At 36.3% G+C, this 18,592-nt stretch overlaps 1 protein-coding gene across 1 annotated transcript in view; it reads left to right on the top strand.

Annotated features, from left to right (window-relative positions):
* LOC131573483 (contactin-1) overlaps window positions 1-18,592 on the top strand; it is a 77,068-nt gene that overhangs the window by 12,365 nt on the left and 46,111 nt on the right. Inside the window, exons 4-12 of the mRNA XM_058827481.1 lie at window positions 1,077-1,172; window positions 2,254-2,460; window positions 3,714-3,810; window positions 3,966-4,147; window positions 5,330-5,454; window positions 7,487-7,604; window positions 8,792-8,942; window positions 9,416-9,543; window positions 12,128-12,303. Coding sequence (XP_058683464.1) covers window positions 1,077-1,172; window positions 2,254-2,460; window positions 3,714-3,810; window positions 3,966-4,147; window positions 5,330-5,454; window positions 7,487-7,604; window positions 8,792-8,942; window positions 9,416-9,543; window positions 12,128-12,303 — 1,280 coding nt within the window. The remainder of the gene's footprint in view (window positions 1-1,076; window positions 1,173-2,253; window positions 2,461-3,713; window positions 3,811-3,965; window positions 4,148-5,329; window positions 5,455-7,486; window positions 7,605-8,791; window positions 8,943-9,415; window positions 9,544-12,127; window positions 12,304-18,592) is intronic.

The raw sequence follows: 18,592 nt of genomic DNA, 5'->3' as shown, positions 1-18,592 counted from the left end.
CATGAGCTGGTGCATCAAATCATCATTGATAAGTCTTAGTCTGTATTTACCTAGTGTATCTTCTAGAAAAAAAATTGAAGGCCAGGTTGTTACTTCCTTTTGATGGAGAAAACATCAACATTCCATTTATGGGATATTTATTTATACCTCAAGCAGGCTTCAGTTGTGTCAGTCCTGAATAGGATTTTTATCAATAGGATAAAAAAATTAAACCAATAAACCTAATACATGAAGAAAATAGAACCCAAAGAGTCTGAGGCATGTTTCCAGAGCCTTCCAGTTCACTGGCTGCATGAGCTGAATGTTGATAGTGTACTGAAAAATTATGCTGAACAGAACCCTAATGTACAGTATTTCAATATGTAAACTAAAATAGGGCAAAGAGGTAAGGAATAGTGAAAAGATATCTGAAAACTGATACATATCTGTAAAAAAAAGCACCTGCTTTCATTCTTCTATATACTGTTGTATTTCTTCCTTTCTCCTTTTTAATGATCACCTATAAAAACATTTCTTTCTACAATCACTGTTTGTAAAGAACTGAATATAGTTGCTAAAATTATTATAAAAAATACCTGATCTTTAGTGTATTTTTTTTCTTTTGCTTATGCATAAACTGACTAAAAAATGTCAACCACCATTTAGAAGAGTTCAAAAGTTTTGACCAGCTGTAATTTTGTTTTGCTGTCAAGTTTACTGAAATTGTGGAACAAAACCCACATTCTCTCATATACTTTGTCAATTAGTCCATCTGAGAATACTGTACATAGTTTATAGATCCAGTGCCTTAAAACTCATTAAAATATTTTAAACCTAACCACTCTTAGGGATAAAGTCTGCATCACTTTTTTCCTTCCCCTGGCATTTACAATTATGATGACAAAAATAATGTGAAATAAAAATTCATTTGGTAATGACAAATAAGCAAAACTGGCATTAGGGGTCAACAAGTTTCTATTTGCTATGTATTGATGCATTTCTATACTAATTTCTACCGGACTGAAAGTAATGATAATAATAAAAAGTTACTGTATTTAAAATCCCTATTTTCCTCCCCTTGCTTTTTTAAAAACTAGATCTGGATCCCTTTCCGCCTGAAGAACGTTATGAGGTTAAAGTGCGAGAAGGTGTTGGAGCAGTGCTTCTTTGTGAGCCTCCTTACCACTACCCAGGTAATTCAGCTAAAAGTGCTTAATTTTCAATGTCTCAAGAGCAAAAGATAAATAAATATTTATTTTTGCAAGTGTCCTTTCTATTTACTCAAACAGTAACTTTTGTGCTGCTTGAGAAGCACCACTTAGGTTAGGTTTCTGTTTTGAATGTGTTTGTTGTTGACCATATGTTGCCCATTCATTCCACCTAGTAAAGTCACCTCAACTGCTATGATCATGGGCTTCTATTAAAATCATGGAACAGCAGAAGCACCCCCAGAGAGTCAGAGATGAGCTTATTTACTCTCTGGAAGTGACTTTTTCTCATCATTAGCTACTGAAGAGCTCTGCAGGGATCATACCTGTAATCTCAAGCATCTGGAGTTCCATCATGAGATGTGAAATTGGCTGTTAGCATCTCTTCTACCTTGTAAAATGGAATAACGATTTAGTTGTCATGCTCAGTTTAAGCATTGCAAGGAACTGTAGAGGGGAGACATATTACTAGTTAAAATATTCTAAGGTTTTGTCTAAATCACAAGACTGGTGAAAATTTCCCAGCTTCTTAGTTGCATAAGGTCAAGACCCAGCTGTCTCTCCCATCCCATCCCATCCCATCCCATCCCATCCCATCCCATCCCATCCCATCCCATCCCGTCCCGTCCCGTCCCGTCCCGTCCCGTCCCGTCCCGTCCCGTCCCGTCCCGTCCCATCCCATCCCATCCCATCCCATCCCATCCCATCCCGTCCCGTCCCGTCCCGTCCTGTCCCATCCCATTCCACTCCAGTTCCTGTGGGATGGCTGTGCCCAGGACAAGGTGTGCACAGGTCCCCAGTAACCTGCCCTGACAGCAGCAGTGCCCCAGTGTTCAGTGTAGACAGGAATGAGCTGGCTGCTGACACAGTAATATAAATGTAAATCGATATGTAAAAATAAATATACACATAAAGATGTATAAATTTCTCTCACATAGTTGCCTCTCCAAAAAAAAGATCTATAACCTAGAAATCAGACTCAAATGATTTATATGCAGACAGTATTCTTTGGTTTAAGTAGCTGATAGTATTGGGTTTTAATATTGACTAAAACATTTTCCTCCAGATGACCTCAGTTATCGCTGGCTTCTAAATGAGTTCCCAGTGTTCATTGCTTTGGATAAACGACGATTTGTGTCACAGACGAATGGCAATCTCTACATTGCAAATGTGGAAGCATCAGATAAGGGCAATTACTCATGTTTTGTGTCCAGCCCTTCGATAACAAAGAGTGTATTCAGTAAATTTATTCCACTTATTCCGCAATCTGATCGTAAGTATTTATTGGAAATACTATGCAGAGCATTTCAAGTGTTTGTATTATAATTTTCCTAGTTCATACCTACTTTCCTTTCTGTAAGGGGAATTATATGGCAAGTAATAATGTTTACTGCACAATGTTACTTGGTATTTCAGATGCAAAAGTACAAACCATTCCCATCCACAGTGCAAACTTTCTGAAAGAAATCTCCATGGATTAATTCTCAAATTTCTTTCCAAAACACTGAGAACAGAGTTCTTATTCCCAGAATTCCCATCTCTTTTATGTGATAAGCCCCTGATCTTATCCCAAAATCTTCAATATCTTTTCTAGTCTTGGCATTGGTTCAAAGGAGTATGGCTGTAAAGCAGAAACTTCATGTAAATGTTGATGAACAGCTTCAGGATTTACTTTTTTCCCCCTAGAAAATCCCCCATGAAAGAGGATAATCCCTTTCCCCTGATGAAACTTCCTATCCAACGGTGGCCTAAGAGCTTTGTGTCTCACGGTCAGTCTCCTAAAACACCTCTGTGGCTTTGTGTTACTGGATTATTTGTCACCATTTCTTCAGGAAAACTGCATGTTTTCCAAATAGGAACCAAATTCCCTTTGCCACTTCAGACTGTCAGTGACTAAATTCTCATAAATTGATTATCAATTTTTCAGTGACCCTTTTATCTGTACAGTTTTCCATATTACTGATTGAATGCATGTAATTTTAAATTAATGATCTTTGACCAAATATTCTGGTATTCACACTGCCATCTTCATCTAGAGCTGCAAGAGGGTTCCTACAGGGGTTGATAGTAGGGAAATTTGATTACATTTACATCCCTGTGCACTCATTAAACTGCAGATGTGCTTGCTCTAGCTCCTTCATACCCTTACTGAGATAAAATTGAGCTTAAATTCAAAATAATTCAAAATATTATATCAAGTAAAAAACCCATGGAAAACAGACAGGTTTTTGTCTACCCACACACAGAGTCCATCATCATGCTTCAAATGCAAATAGAAATTCTGGAAAAAATGTTAGGGTTTGTCATCCAGAGAAAGATAACTAGTTGCTGAGTAAAACAATTATGCCTTACTAGTAAAAGTTCAGTGCTTAGTCAGACTTTATGAATTGACAGGCTGCTTATTCAGTGTAAAGAAGAATTTTGTCTGGAATCTTAATAAAAGTTTTATTGAATTGTGGAAATTTTAATAGCTGTGTAACTTTCTGACATGCCTTTTCTTAGAATCTTTTTTTTTTTTTATATTAGGAGCAAAAGTATATCCTGCTGATATCAAGGTGAAGTTCAAGGACACATACGCTCTCCTGGGGCAAAATGTGACACTGGAGTGTTTTGCTCTTGGAAAGTAAGTGTGTTTTAAAGTTATTGTACAGCACGAATTGCTTTCATATTTCAGGGAGTGAAAATACATGTTTCATGATCAAATGCTCTTTTTGTAGTCTGCAATTTAACCGCCAGTTCTTGAACACGCTGATTTGTACTTTACTGTACCTTTTCAAGTCCGGTTCCTGAACTCAGATGGAGTAAATACCTTGAACCTTTGCCAGCCTCTGCTGAGATAAGCATGTCTGGTGCAGTTCTTAAAATCTTCAATATTCAGTATGAAGATGAAGGACTTTATGAGTGTGAAGCTGAAAACTATAAAGGAAAAGATAAACATCAAGCAAGAGTTTATGTACAAGGTAGGAAGAACAATTTTATTCTTGATGATATGTGTTGCTTTACTTATGTTGAAAATATCTATGTTTTCACAGTTGGTGTCAGTGTTGATTCATACTATCATCCTCACACACTGCTGTTCAAGTTAATAGAGCAGTATCAAAATTCTTGCGTTAAATGTCAGGCATGATATTTATGTATTAATTGGAAGATTACTCAATTTGTCTGATTATGATAGATGGTAGATACAGTTTGACAGTTCTGCGTTAACAAACTTATGTATAATGTAAATTAAATTAATTTATAGTACTCGAAGTGAAAGAACGTCTGGGAATAAAAGACACCATTAGGTTTGTTAGGATTTCTTGTTCTCTCATTTTGTTTGTGTTTTCTGTCTTAGCTCTCTGTCTTATTAGCTATGCACAGTTCTTTATTCCTCCTCCGTCACTTCCCTTTATGCATTTGGTTAAATTAGGTAACCAATTGCTCATAATGAAATCATCCCAAGTAACTTGGCTTCTTGTCTGAGGTTTATGCCACAAAATCATGACATGAATAGGTCACACATAACATCTGAACCACCCTCAGAAGATTTATGTCTCTTTCATTGGCTGTACAGAAGATCTTCTGAGTTAGGATCCTCAGTTAAGTGCTAGAACTCCAGTAGATCAAACTCAGAATCAGTGTGGGAAAATTATTACTGCTTATAATAAGTAAAGCTTATAAATTGGTTTGTTTGCTTAGCAAATGCAAATATACTGGACTGTTTTCAATATTAATTTCATACATATACTCTTTGGACCATGAGAATAATTTCTTGGAGATCCCTTCCATACGTACAGTTTTGCACAATTTCATGTCATTTAACAATCATTTTCACAGTGCTACTGCGTAATTTCCACACTGAATAATCTACAGATCAATATAAGTGGTAATATCTTATGTCTTTTGTCATTCAGGAACTATTATTTCAATTCCATATTTTCTTCTCATAAGAAATAGTTTGAAGCTTTTTCGAATCTATGTTGTAAGACAAAACAAAACAAAAAAATACCTTATTTCTTTCTTGTGCTGGTGCATTGCTGAGTTATCATTTGAGATGCCTGTTTAAGTATCATGGAAAAAGCAGTGGAATTAATATAAAATAATGCTAATTAAATATGTATGTGCTGTAATTACAATGTCTTATGTATTTTATTCTGCAGCTGCTCCTGAGTGGGTAGAACATATCAATGACACAGAAAGGGATATAGGCAGTGATCTGTACTGGCCTTGTGTAGCTACGGGCAAGCCTATTCCAACAATTAGGTGGCTGAAGAATGGTGCCTCGGTGAGTGTATTGCTGTAGGTAACACAGGCTTGAGTGGTTTGCTCATGGAAACAGTTTTTTGAAGCATGCATTATTAAAAGGTTAAAGGAAAATTAATTACAATGGTCCAAATATTTGCTGATGCGACTTGCATGAGGCATTAAATCTATTTTTTAAAGCTGCATCTCAGTATTCTCTTATTTCTTCAGGCTATTTAGTATTCAGCTTTGAATTATGAACTAAACTTTTGACCACATGTTTACAAGGTGGATATCCCTTTTTCTCCAGGCCTGTTTAAGTAAATGCTCTTCTCTCTGGATAAAAAAATGTCTACCAGCTTCACTTTAAAATTAATCCTTTTTACAACATTAAACATGAATGTCTCTTTAAAAATATGTCAAAATAGTCAGACATGACAATAAGGATAATTTCTTAAATTATCAGTAGTCTTTCTATATCCTGTATTTTCTCACATTTATTTCTAGACACAGAGTGTTGCAAATGTTTAGGTGATGTTTAAAAGACTTTTAAAGAAGTACTGTTTGATAATTTAATTCTATTACATTGGATATTTGGTTTAAATAAAGTAGATTTTCCGTTCTAGAACCATGAAATCACAGAATGGTTTGTGTTGGAAGATGCCTTAAAAATTGTTTAGTTCCAACCCCCTAGCCATGGGCAGGGGTACCTTTCACCAGCCCTGGTTGCTCAGAACTCCTTCCAGCCTGTCCTTGAACAATTCCTGGGATGAGACATTCCCAACTTCTCTGAGAAAAACCTATTCAGGCATTTCAACAGTGTATTCAAAGTCTATTGCTCATACTATATGAGAAGCCACTAAAAAAGAAGAGAGTACAAGGGCACAATGCAGCTCTGAATCTGCTGAGCTGTGGTGACCCTTATCTTGGCAAGCAAACAAAAAAAGACAGTGAGGCAGCTTGGTTTTTGACTGTATATCTTAAGAAAAATGTATGATGTTGGAGGGAAAACAGAGATATCACCATCTCCTATATATATGGAGGTGGCTTAAACCAGGGAAAAACAATGTTTTTGTCTAGCTTTGGTAGTTCTTGCAGACAAATAATTTAACAAGTGAGTTATTTGCTGGTCCCCACTGAACTTGGCTTTCACTAACAAAGTCTGCATACTGGATTGCAGAACGCAGTGGGTAAATCTCCAGTAGTACACCAGATTATGCTGTGTGTTACTAAGATAAGATGATTTCCAAATGGAAGATAGCAGAAATATGCTAATTGCCTTGAAAATATAATTTGTTTCTAAATCAGATAACTAGTAATTAAGCATTTCATTTAGTGCACAACAAAGATTCCTTGTATAAAATGTGATTAAAACAGCTTCACATTAAACAGTCAGTAAATATGTTTCTTTTAATTTCTCTTTTCAGCTAAGTACTATTCTCTTAATCTTCCACTGCTCCATGCACTCCAATGTACTTACATACAAGAGTTAAAGCTTTCAGCTTGATTTTCACATAAAAAAACAGAATACATTAACATGATCTTTCAAAAACTGATTGACATCTGTTTGTAATTTACAAAATATCCCACCTTGACTAGCTATTTTGATTGACTGTTTTTTTCTTTTTCTATTAAAACAAAGTAATAAAAAATAATTTGTACTATCTCCCAGAGGAATCTCCTGAAAATCTCCTATCTCACTGGGACTTGGTTTGGCTTTTTCCTGTTGTACAATGATGTAACAACAGAAAGTACTAACCAGTAAGCATGTCATAACAAAGCTTATGTGCGTAAAATAAATTTAATTCCTTGTTTCTTATTTCTGAATCAGTAGTGTTTGCACTGATATGATAACAGGGGACTAGAGAGTAAATTTGTCTACTGACACTCATCTAGGCCTTTTCCAGAAACTTAAGTATTGAATGACAATGAATCTTTCTTTAAAAGAAGGTGAACCCAATGTCATTAAAAAGGGGGAAAAAAAAAAAAAAAAGAAAGAATGTGGATGGGTGTGGGTTCTTCAGCTTATATAGTTTATGTTAATATCTTGTTATTTTATCAATTCTGTGTTTTAGTTCCGGAAAGGTGAACTAAGAATGCAAAGTCTGACCTTTGACGATGCCGGCATGTACCAGTGCATAGCAGAAAACATGCATGGAATTATTTATGCAAACGCTGAACTGAAGATTGTGGGTCAGTGGGACTCTTTATTTACTATTTCAGGGTTGAGTATGACAGAAGTAAACATATTTGCAAATACTCTTTGGTAACAGATTCTTGTGAGGATGAAACTAAGGATTCTCAGTCTAGGTGAGGTGGGGTTTATTTGAGCCATCTAGCTGGTTTTTGACAACTTGAGGAATAAATTTACCAGCTTGTGGGGCATGGTTTCCGCTTGTATTTATGATACTTGTTCCCTGCTGTTCCTCCTCAGAGGAACTCATAGTGCTGAAGTTACATGAAGCACACAGAGTTGCAGCCTACATTTTTAAGCTTGCAAAACTGGTTAAGGAGCATTTTCATTTTTGCTCATCCCAACCCATTGCACAACAGTGCTTCATTCTACACTGTTCTTCCATTACTATGTACTCACTACCAGCTTGGTCTACGCAAAATGAGCACTTTTTATATGTGCATTTTCAAAATCCAGTGTTGGATATTTGTCAGAGTTTTGCTCTGTACTTCTGTAATGAAATAATAGCCGTATTTCCTCAGGCTGTGCACACACTTTCTGGCATGATTAAAGATGCCAAGATGCAAAATAATTAAAAGCTTTTTTTCTTTTATTTGGTTTCAAATAAAGAGCAAGTTAATGAGCAAGGATCTGTCTCAGAGACATAAGTGTTGTGCTTATGACTGTCATGTCTCTATTCTTGTACATCTGAGAGTGCACCTAAAACCAGCTGGCCAAACAAAACCACAAAGAATAAGGGCACAATTTTAGTTTGTAGAGAGGGTTAAAACCACTGAAAAGTAAACCAAACTATTCTTTGGAATTATGATTGAGTGAGCAACTTGTTAAAGAAATTTATCTCCAGGAATCTGAATTTTATTAGGGCTGATCAAAAGGCCTTTTGAAAGGGAGGAACTTTCAGTGGACTTTGATCTTGTTAGATTAAACTCAGATGAAAGTTCAGAAATCAATAGAAAGAAACCTCTTGTGTAACACAGCACAGAACTATGTAATGATTTTTCGTGTTTCTTGTAGATCACCCTGTACTTCCCAGTACATCTCTGTATCATTAATATTTTTCCACTAGTCTGAATAATGAACATTTGTAAACAATTCAATAGTTCTTTCATTTGTTGTATGTTGCAAACAAATTCTGTTTTGCACTAAAACCACTAACAGTAGTATTTGTGTTAATTTTTGCTTTCAGCTTCACCTCCTACTTTTGAGCTGAACCCTATGAAGAAGAAAATCCTAGCAGCTAAAGGAGGCCGTGTAATCATTGAATGCAAGCCCAAAGCTGCTCCTAAGCCAAAATTCTCCTGGAGCAAAGGAACAGAATTGCTTGTAAATGGGAGCCGGTTAGTATGGACTGTTAGTGAATACTTTGAGCCTTAAAAATGTAACCTTATGAATCTATCTAGGATGATACTCCATTTTGCAGACTTCAGGGACAGGGAAATGTACAACTTCATGAAAATAATATACCAAAATGTTGCTGGCAGTATGGATATTCAAAGAGTTAGCAGGATATGCAACTTTACCCAGTCTGTTTTAAGAACTGAATTGTACCATAAAACTCTAAGAAAAATACTTGAATGAGTACAAGTGAATAGAAGTACATTCTCTTGTTACAGCAATCTGAGATATCTAATCATGCCACAGTCCCTTTAAATATTTTTTACTGTAGGCATGTTTATAAATCCAGTAGTTAGGTGTGAGCTTTCAAATTATGTTTGTGGTTTGTTCTTTCACTTACTACAGTTCTACAGGAAGCATTGCTTTCTAATATAAAATCTAATTTCTTTTAGTGTATTTTTTACACTTTCCATAGCATACGTATCTGGGATGATGGGAGCCTGGAAATTATCAATGTCACAAAGCTGGATGAAGGTCGCTACACTTGTTTTGCAGAAAATAACCGAGGAAAAGCCAATAGTACTGGTGTTCTAGAAATGACAGGTAAGCCTCAGAATTGCATTAGTTTGTTATGGGTAGAATCCCTTAATTCAAAATGACTAATTTTTGTTCCAGAACTGCACTACTTTTGAAAGCTGTTCTATGTCTTTCTAATTTAATTGCTCATTAACAATGAATTGATGCTTTTAAAGCATATTTCTCAGTTGAAACTGGGTATGTTTGCATCAGTTCTAACACTGTATCTCATTTTTCAGGGCTGATTTTTCCATAACAGATTGCTAAACAAGACACATTAAATCAACATATTTTAATGTGTTCACTCTATTTGGTAGCTTAGCACTCATGCTAAGGTGTAATTCTGGGGCCATGACTCACAGTAATATGCTGACCTTTCTTAGTGGTTTTTTATTTTGTTTTGTTTTGTTTTGTTTTATTTTGGTTTGGTTTGGTTTGGTTTGGTTTGGTTTGTTTTGTTTTGTTTTGTAGGGGTTTTGGTTTGTTTTGTTTTGTAGGGGTTTTGGTTTGGTTTGGTTTGGTTTGGTTTGTTTGTTTGTTTGTTTTGGTGGTGGTTTTGGTGTGGTGGTGGTGGTGGTATGTTTGAGACAGCATTGCTGTTAAAGAAAGGTATGAAATTCATGAGATAAGGCATATATCCATATTATTGCACTTCTAAATTATCTTCCTTTATCAGCATTTTTATTTACTGATTGAGTATTGATACACTTAAGTGTGTATTTTAAATCTGATGTCAAATAACTAAATAATGGACAGCATTCTGTAACACCTACGTCTATCAAGTACCACTGATAGTGGAAAAGACATTTGTCAAATAGGTTTTTAATCTCTGTTCCAGCATCATACTGGGTGTGACAGCTCAATGCTGATGCGCTAATGTAAGAATTACATTGCTGATACATTCCAAATTTATTGTACCAAATGAAATGTAAAACTGTATTTTGATGTTTGCAGTTATTTTTTATCTTCTGCTGCTTCATATATCTTAATATTACCCTCAGGTGTTTAATTATTTTGAAAGTTTATGTAAATAAATATATCCAGTCCCTTAATTGTTATATCTTCTAAAATCAGAAAGAATATTTCCATACTAAATTTGTGCAGTGAAACAAAAACCAATGTGTACTTATAAACTAGTATAAAGAAATTTTAAATTTTGAAAACTTCTGCTCTGCTTTCTCTAAAAATGAACACAGAGAGTATAAGACATCACAGCAGAAACATAAAGGTCACTTGACTGATTTCAAAATTGTTTTCATATTGTGGGCAATGATGAGGGTTGGTGAAGAATGCTTTGAAACTGGCATTCCCTAGCACATTGGGTGGCACATAAAACTTACCAGACATTGCACACATAGGAAATTAAAAAGTTAAATCTGAATCTGACAGGTGCTGCAAACTCTGATGGTTTTTCCCAGATGCTGTTCATTCCCTGGCCCAGTCTTTCAGCAGCTTTTTAGAGTGATGCTGGTACTGGTGGAGCACGCATTCCACCACACTGGGATGGAGATAGTATCCTGAGCACGTGTCCATGTGTAAGCCCTGGAGACCAGGTGTTAACAGGTTGCTCCAGTGCACTGTGAGATGCCCCGTACAGCAGGCAGCAGTAGTTGTGCCATCCTCATAGTCTCGGCACTAAGCAGGTTTTAGATTACTAGAGTAGGATCTGGTGAAAGATTTCTTTCTGAGACAGATTGATAAAGTACTGGGTTTGCTGAGGATATTTTCTTTTTCTGTGTAAGATGGAATGGAGTGTGCTCCTTGGAGGAAGCTCAAGCCTAGGTTTTAACTAGTGGCAATAATTCTTACGGCTATTGTCTTCCAACTTTTGATACCTTACTACCACTGTCATATTGGTGAGACAGATATTACATGTCATGGCATAAGGAAGATATTCTGTGGCTTTTTGTTTTATGATAATAATTGTAAGAAAGAGGAAAAGTCTCATTGATCCAGTGAGTTCCTTCCAGAATAGTTGCTAATTTGCTATATGAGTTTCATGTATGTGAGCTTGAGCAAGTGTCATGAGATGTCTGCTTTCTTTTTCGTTCCTGTAATAAGGAGACATTGCTGAGAAATGTACATATTTATTTCTTTTTTTATATTGTTTTCTCTTCTTTTTTACATGTAGCTATATTACACAATTTATTATGCATCTATTATATTGCTTCTCAGTAGATAAATTAAGATCACAATACCTGCAATGCTCCAATGACAATGTGACTTGGCCTAACCACGTATAACTTTTCATTCATTAAAGAGACAGGTTTTAAGACATTGGAAATATTGTAATTGAAACAAGAAACACAACACAAGTCACGTAAGATTCATCATGTGTCTTCTTTCTACTTGAGACATAGTTAATGAATAAAAATAGTTGTAATTTAACTCAGAGATTTAAACAGCTAAAAGGAAGTCAGGTATTTTAGGTGTAAAATGTTTTCTTTGTTGTCTTCAGTTTGGTCCTTTGAAATGTAGTTGTATGAATAACATGTAAACTAGACTTTGAGGGAGTGGTTTTATGTATGATCAAACAGTTATGGAGCTGAGCTTATATTTGAATAAACATTTATTTATTGGACTTGGCCATGTTTGTCTTTTAACTTCACAGAAGCTACAAGGATTACTTTAGCTCCGTTGAACGTTGATGTCACTGTTGGAGAGAATGCTACCATGCAATGCATTGCATCCCATGATCCCACATTAGACCTGACATTTATTTGGTCTCTAAATGGCTTTGTAATAGATTTTGAGAAAGAACACGAACATTATGAACGGAATGTTATGGTAAGATACTATAGATCCTTATTTAATACATAAAAACCTATTTTTCTTTGTCATGAATAGCTGCCATTTCTGTGTTGGTTTGGGTCCAATAGACCAAGAACATAAAATAGAATTACAATTCAGACACCTTACAGATAAATAGACACTTGCAGGCATCTACCTGAAATCAGATATCTAAATTGATGTAAGTGTTTTGGTACCACAGAGAAATCCCACTCTGATTATTAGTGAAAATAGCTGGTAAGTAGATAGCCTGATTGTAAACAGGGTGCAAATTACCTCAAAAAAAGTTTGCATATGCCTTCATTTTTACTAAACCATGTTTTTCTCATCAACATTTCTGGAATTTGGCACAAAACTGGGCCAGATGGTGGGTAGGAGTCATACAGTCTGTAAACACTGAGGAAGAACAGTTTATGTGAAGGCTAAACAAGTTAATACAAAGACACTCATTTTGGCACGTAGAACAATCATAGTTCCTTTTTATTTGCATGTAAGGTTATGTGTTTAGAGTCCTCTATCAGATTTATTTAAAATTAATATCTCTATTAGAAATCCTTTCTTGTTATGTCTAATCACATGCTGATTTGCCTAATATTCAGCAACCTCCAAGTGGTTGTCTGCTTGTGTAAATATTTATTCTGTTATTCTGGATTTAAGTTATACAATTAGACATTTAGATACCTGGGGGTTTTTTGTGCTCCCCAAGAGAAACTGTGGCTATGGAAAGAAAAGGTTGTTGATGGTAGATGTAGTGTCTGGTAGCACCAGGGACCACGTTTAGATTTAGCTTTGTGTTCAAAATGATGTACCAGTGCCTCATAGGCTGGTAATACTATCTTATTTTCCATGGACCAAGAGATTCCTTTTTTTAATTTTAGTATCTGTTTATCTCCATGTGAAAAGATGTGTAAAGTGTAACTATTTTTAGTCTGATTTAGAACAAAACACCCCTTTGAGGAGTCAAGAGTTGCCTCAACCCCTCATTTGCTGAGTTGTAAGACGTAGTTAAGAAGCCACGCTGCTCTTTCAGTGAGAGAACATGTCCAACAAGCCAGTAGAAGTATGCTAAGACCAGCTGATAAACATTAAAACCCAAAGACATACACTTGTTTATGCAATAAATCTCCTGGAAGTCTATGTCCACACTCAGTAGCAGGGTAGTAAGTAGTCTGCAGTGTCTTTTGTATTGCCTCAGGAATTAATAAATACGCAGTTATTCTACATACACTGGCATCTTTCAAAACATTTCTGGCAGGTGGCTATTAAGTCACACTTTTGACAGGTCTTTATTCTACTCTGGTAATTAATGCATAGGAATACTTTGGAAAAGCTTGAATTGCCTCCTAATTGCGTTAGTTTGTCCTTAAAGGCTGGAATGAGTCTGAATATCAGACAAAAGAAGAGCTTAAAGAGTAAAGCCCCCGTAAACTTACTCCTTGTAAAAGAGCAAATAAAATCAGTCTGTGTCAGATTTTATTTAGTTGATTGCTTTTAGCTACCTGACAGATGTCACACAAAGAAATTTGTTCCATATAACAGAAAAACAGACTGAAAGTGTTGATGAACCTTATTTTGTTGTGGAAGGAAGGTAAAAATGGTTTTATCAGAAGAGTTTGTGGTGCAAGAGAAAGGAACCTGATCTTTCTCCATCTGTAGGTCATGTGTTGAACATGTTAAACAAAAATTTTATATCACTGATATATACTTTTGGGGTTTCCTCCAAATAATGAAAATAGAAATAAATGGCTTATGGTTTTTTGGTGTTTGTTTTTTTTTTTTTCTTTTAGGAGAAAATAATACCAATTTTAGAACACTTTCTAGCAAAGCTTTTCAAGTTGACAAATATGGGACCTAATAAGGTCTTCAGAAAATGTGTAATTCTCTTAGAACATTGATACTATTTAGTTTCCAGCTACCTGTTTCATCTTCCACATACCCAGTGGTCCTGGACTCCTTGATCTCAAAATTCTGATTATCTCCACAATATTTTAGACCCTTTATTTTAGACCCTTTATTAAAGTGCTTCATTTCAAAACCAAATTACCCTAACTTTTCTAGACTACCTCGGTCTCTACAAGCTTTCTATGGTCTGCAGAGGGGGGAAAAGAGGTGTTTTTATTCATGTGGGTGTTGGATCTTGTCCTGGAATGTTTCCTTTTTCAATAAACTATAGGTATGGATACTTCACAGGATTCAAAAGCTGAAGAATCCTTTAGACCTTTAAAATTAAGTAGTTTAGATCTAAATATCAATTAATTTACTTGTCAGTGTATAACCCCAGAAGGATATCCTTCTTTCTGAAAGATATTTCTTGGTTTGTTTTGCATTTGATCTGTCAATACTGGTAGAAATTCTTTTAGCAGAGACATCTTGTTTTACATTCCTAAGCCTTAATTCTGGGCTTTCAAATGCAAAGCAAGTGGAAATAGTCTTTATTGCTCTTCTATAGGCACCTTGGTCTTTATTTGGGACAGAGGGGACAGTAGAATTGCATTTGAAGTCTGCATTTGTAGGTATTAGATGGTTCAGTGCTTAAGTAATAACAAATGCAGAATTTTTAACAAATTCAGCTAATCCAATGCAATGGTTTATGTAGGCTATAATTAAGAGGAATATGCAGTTTCTGTATTTCTGTTCTATTAATTTGTGTTTGTATTGCTACATTAAGGGTCTTTCTCCTTCCTGGGTGAGCAAAGGGATTTTCTCTTTTCTCCTGCCAGTTTCCCTCTCCCTGGCAGTTCTGAGCTGAAGTCACTGGGTGGCAGGTTTGCTCAGGCTTTCTAGGATGAAAAGAGTGAGCTGATGTACCCTTGACAGCAGCAGCCCAAATTGCCGAGCTTGAAACGTGCTCACCAGCACTTCACAAACACAAAAGGAAAAAATAATCTACTGTGAATATGAAGATAAATATTATACTGTGAATAAAGGTATATGAAGCATATGCTCTGTGCTGTAATTTCCTGTCGATGAAGGATCCTCATCTGTCCCTCTGATAATATCACTATTAATTTATATGACTATACAGATCAAGTTGCTGAAACTTGATAGAGCCACAGTATTTCAGTTCTCAAAATAATACTATTATTATTGTCATATAGGCATAATGAAATGCTAATTAAATTCATATAAACACCTGCATAATTCTTCTTTCTTTAAATGCAAGCTTTGGTATCTCAATCATTGCTTAAGGCAAAGCTAATTTGCATTACATTAGTATTAAAATTAATTTCTCAAAAGGACATTTGTCAGTTCTGTTTCATTTCCTGTGACAGCAGTATGTAAAGGGGAAAAAAAGAAAAAAAAAATGGCTTGCTTCCACAGAGTCAAATGGATTCTTCAAAATCTTACTATTAAATAGATTACTCTTAACTTTATGTATGGTTGTTCCTCTGATTATTTGATTGAGGAACTAAACATTAGCACACCTTTTCAAGTCCCAAAAAGATACAGCTCTTCAAGTGATCTGGAAAACTCAAATGGTTTTTGTTCATTATTTATAGCTCTGCTTTTTGTAATATATTTTTAAAGATTGAAAAGATTACTTTTAAGATATTTATATTAAAAAATACATACAGTATCCAAGTAAGAACATTCCTTTAAGTTCATTACAAAAAAAAAGTATATTTTTAATACCTATGGGTTCCACTAGTCCATTTGTACAGATAGTCAAGAACAGGAACTCCATAATTTAACTGGTATAAGTCAGAAACTTGTACATAGACTTAGGAAGAGTTCAAATTTAGGTTGTGGTTGTCTTAGTGACATAATGACACAAATACCTTTTAAAATGCTTTCCATACCAGCAGTATTTCTGTTTGCTACATTATGTATTAGTTGTCTTTAGCGATACCAGTGAACCTGAAACCCTGATACTTATATCACCATTTTATCTTTAATAAGTTAAATTGAATTGCTGTGCAAGTGTTCAGGAAGTTGATAAGCCTGCAAATAACTTTCTTCTTTAAGTATTCAAAGAAAGAATGAGTGGTGATGGAAAGATTGAGTAAAGCCAGGTGATGAATTTTGTCATAGAGACAACTGACTTGTAACCTCCTCACCTTTTCTCATAGAAAGGGGCATTTCTCAAGCTGATGCTGACAGACCTCAGTGTCATGACTGCTACAGAGCAGGAATTAAGACCTGCTGAATCCACACTGACTCTGAAGTGTGAATTCTGAGTTTGCAGTGTTCTCTCCAGGGACATGGCACAAAGGCAGACAAATACATTCATCGTAGAATTTGCAGGACCCATAGCTCAGGCTCTATTCAGCTTTGAAGTAGCTTCTGAATCCAAGGTGTCTGTGCATAACCAACTCTGTATCCCTGCAGCTATCTTGTGGTTAACCTGCAGTAGTGTAGACTTCTCTGAATACTGAAAAGCTTGCTTTTTCCTTATGCAAATATTCCTCTTACTTTATCTCTCTTTGAAGTACAGAAAGCTTTACAGTCTTCCAGGATGACATTTATAATATTCTGGGCATACACGACCAGACAGGTACTTTTCATTTAAGTGGGGAACACATGGAATAGCCTGTTTCTTTGTTTAATTGTTAAAGGTGGTTAGTCCAGATACCAAAATTCACACTGCAGATTTCTGAAAGAGGTGAGATGAATTCTAGATTGGAGACAGTGTTTGCCAAAACACTTTGTTTGTTTCTTCTCCAAAACTGATTGTTTTGTAGACAGCAAAGAACAAGTTGAACTATAAAAATCAGATTAGAGGAGTAGAGATTTATAGCTGCCTGCTTTTTGTACATTATTTTAAATTGCAGTTCATTGGCTGCACTTGGATAGACAAAGTTGTTCTACTGCATGCTCCTGCTTCAAAAGATTTCCATGGAGACACTTAGTTTTATTTTTTAAATCTGTATTCCAACCCAAACTATTCTATGATTCAACTGTTACCTGGAGCAGAAAATATACAATGATTTTAATTTCCATTTTTCTTCATTACTTTCCTTGGTAATCTTCCTTGTGGAGTGCTTAGTCTAACTCCAGCTGTAGACTAGGAAATTAATAGAAAGTTAGTTCAAGAGAACTGAAGAATTGGAGTAAAATATTTAGATAGAATCACAGAATAATGTGACCTTTAAGAACATTGAGTCTAACTGTTAACACAGCACTGTAAAGTCCACCTCTAAACCATGTCTCTAAGTGCCGCATCTACACATCTAAATACCTCCAGGGTTGATAATACAACCACTTCCCAGGGTAGCTTGTTCTAATGCCTGACAACCCTTTCCATGGAGAATTTTTTTCCCTTGTTATTTGTTATTTGGGAGAAGATACCCCCACATCAGTATTCAGGTAGTTGTAAAGAGTGATAAGGGTCCACCTCAGCCTCTTCTCCAGGCTGAACACTCCCAGTTCCCTCAGCTGCTCCCCATCACGCTTGTGCTCCAGCCCAGTCACCATCCTTTGTTGCCCTTCTCTGGACTTGCTCCAGCACATTAATGTCTTTCTTGCTTTGAGGGACCCAAAACTGGGCACAGTATTGAAGTGCTTATTCACCAGTGCTGAGTACAGAGGGACAATCCCTGCCCTGGTCCTGCTGGCCACACTGCTCCTGATACAGACCAGGTACCAGTGACCTTCTTGGCCACCTGGGCACTGCTGGCTCATGTTCAGCTGCTGTCACCAGCACCCCCAGGTCCTTTTCCACTGCATCACTTTCCAGCTACTCTTCCCTCAGTCTGCAGCACTGCCCGGGGTTGTTGTGACCCAAGTGTGGGACCTGCACCTGGCCTTGACCTCATAAAATTTGCCTTGGCTCATTGATCCAGACTGTTCTGATCCCTCTGCAAAGCCTTCCTACCCTATCTGCTCCAGCAGATCAACACTCCTGCCCAACTTGGTGTCATCTGCAAACTCACTGAGCATGCACTTGACCCCCTTGTTCAGATTGTCAATAAAGATATTAAACAGGACTGGTCCTGGTACTGAGCCCTGGAGAACCCCAGTGGTGCCCAGCTCCAGCTGGTCCAGTTCCATTCACCAGCCCTCTCTGGGCCTGGCCATCCAGACAATTTTTTCCCAGCAAACAGTCCACACATCCAAGCTACAGGAAACCAATTTCTTCAGGATAATGTTGTGGCAAATGATGTCCAAGTCCTAAAGTCCAGCAGACAACATACGCAGCCTTTCCTTCACCCACTAAACAGGTCACCTTCTTGAAATCAGGTTATTCAAAATAGGAAAGCTCAGTTACACACTGATTAGGAAGAAGAGGTTATTTATGGACTAGAACAAAGCCGCAGTTGTAGTGAGCTCATTTAGTACAGTTTTT

Source organism: Poecile atricapillus, chromosome Z (assembly GCF_030490865.1).
Source record: "Poecile atricapillus isolate bPoeAtr1 chromosome Z, bPoeAtr1.hap1, whole genome shotgun sequence".
Classification (NCBI taxonomy): domain Eukaryota; kingdom Metazoa; phylum Chordata; class Aves; order Passeriformes; family Paridae; genus Poecile; species Poecile atricapillus.
This window is presented reverse-complemented; position numbering and strand designations above follow the sequence as displayed.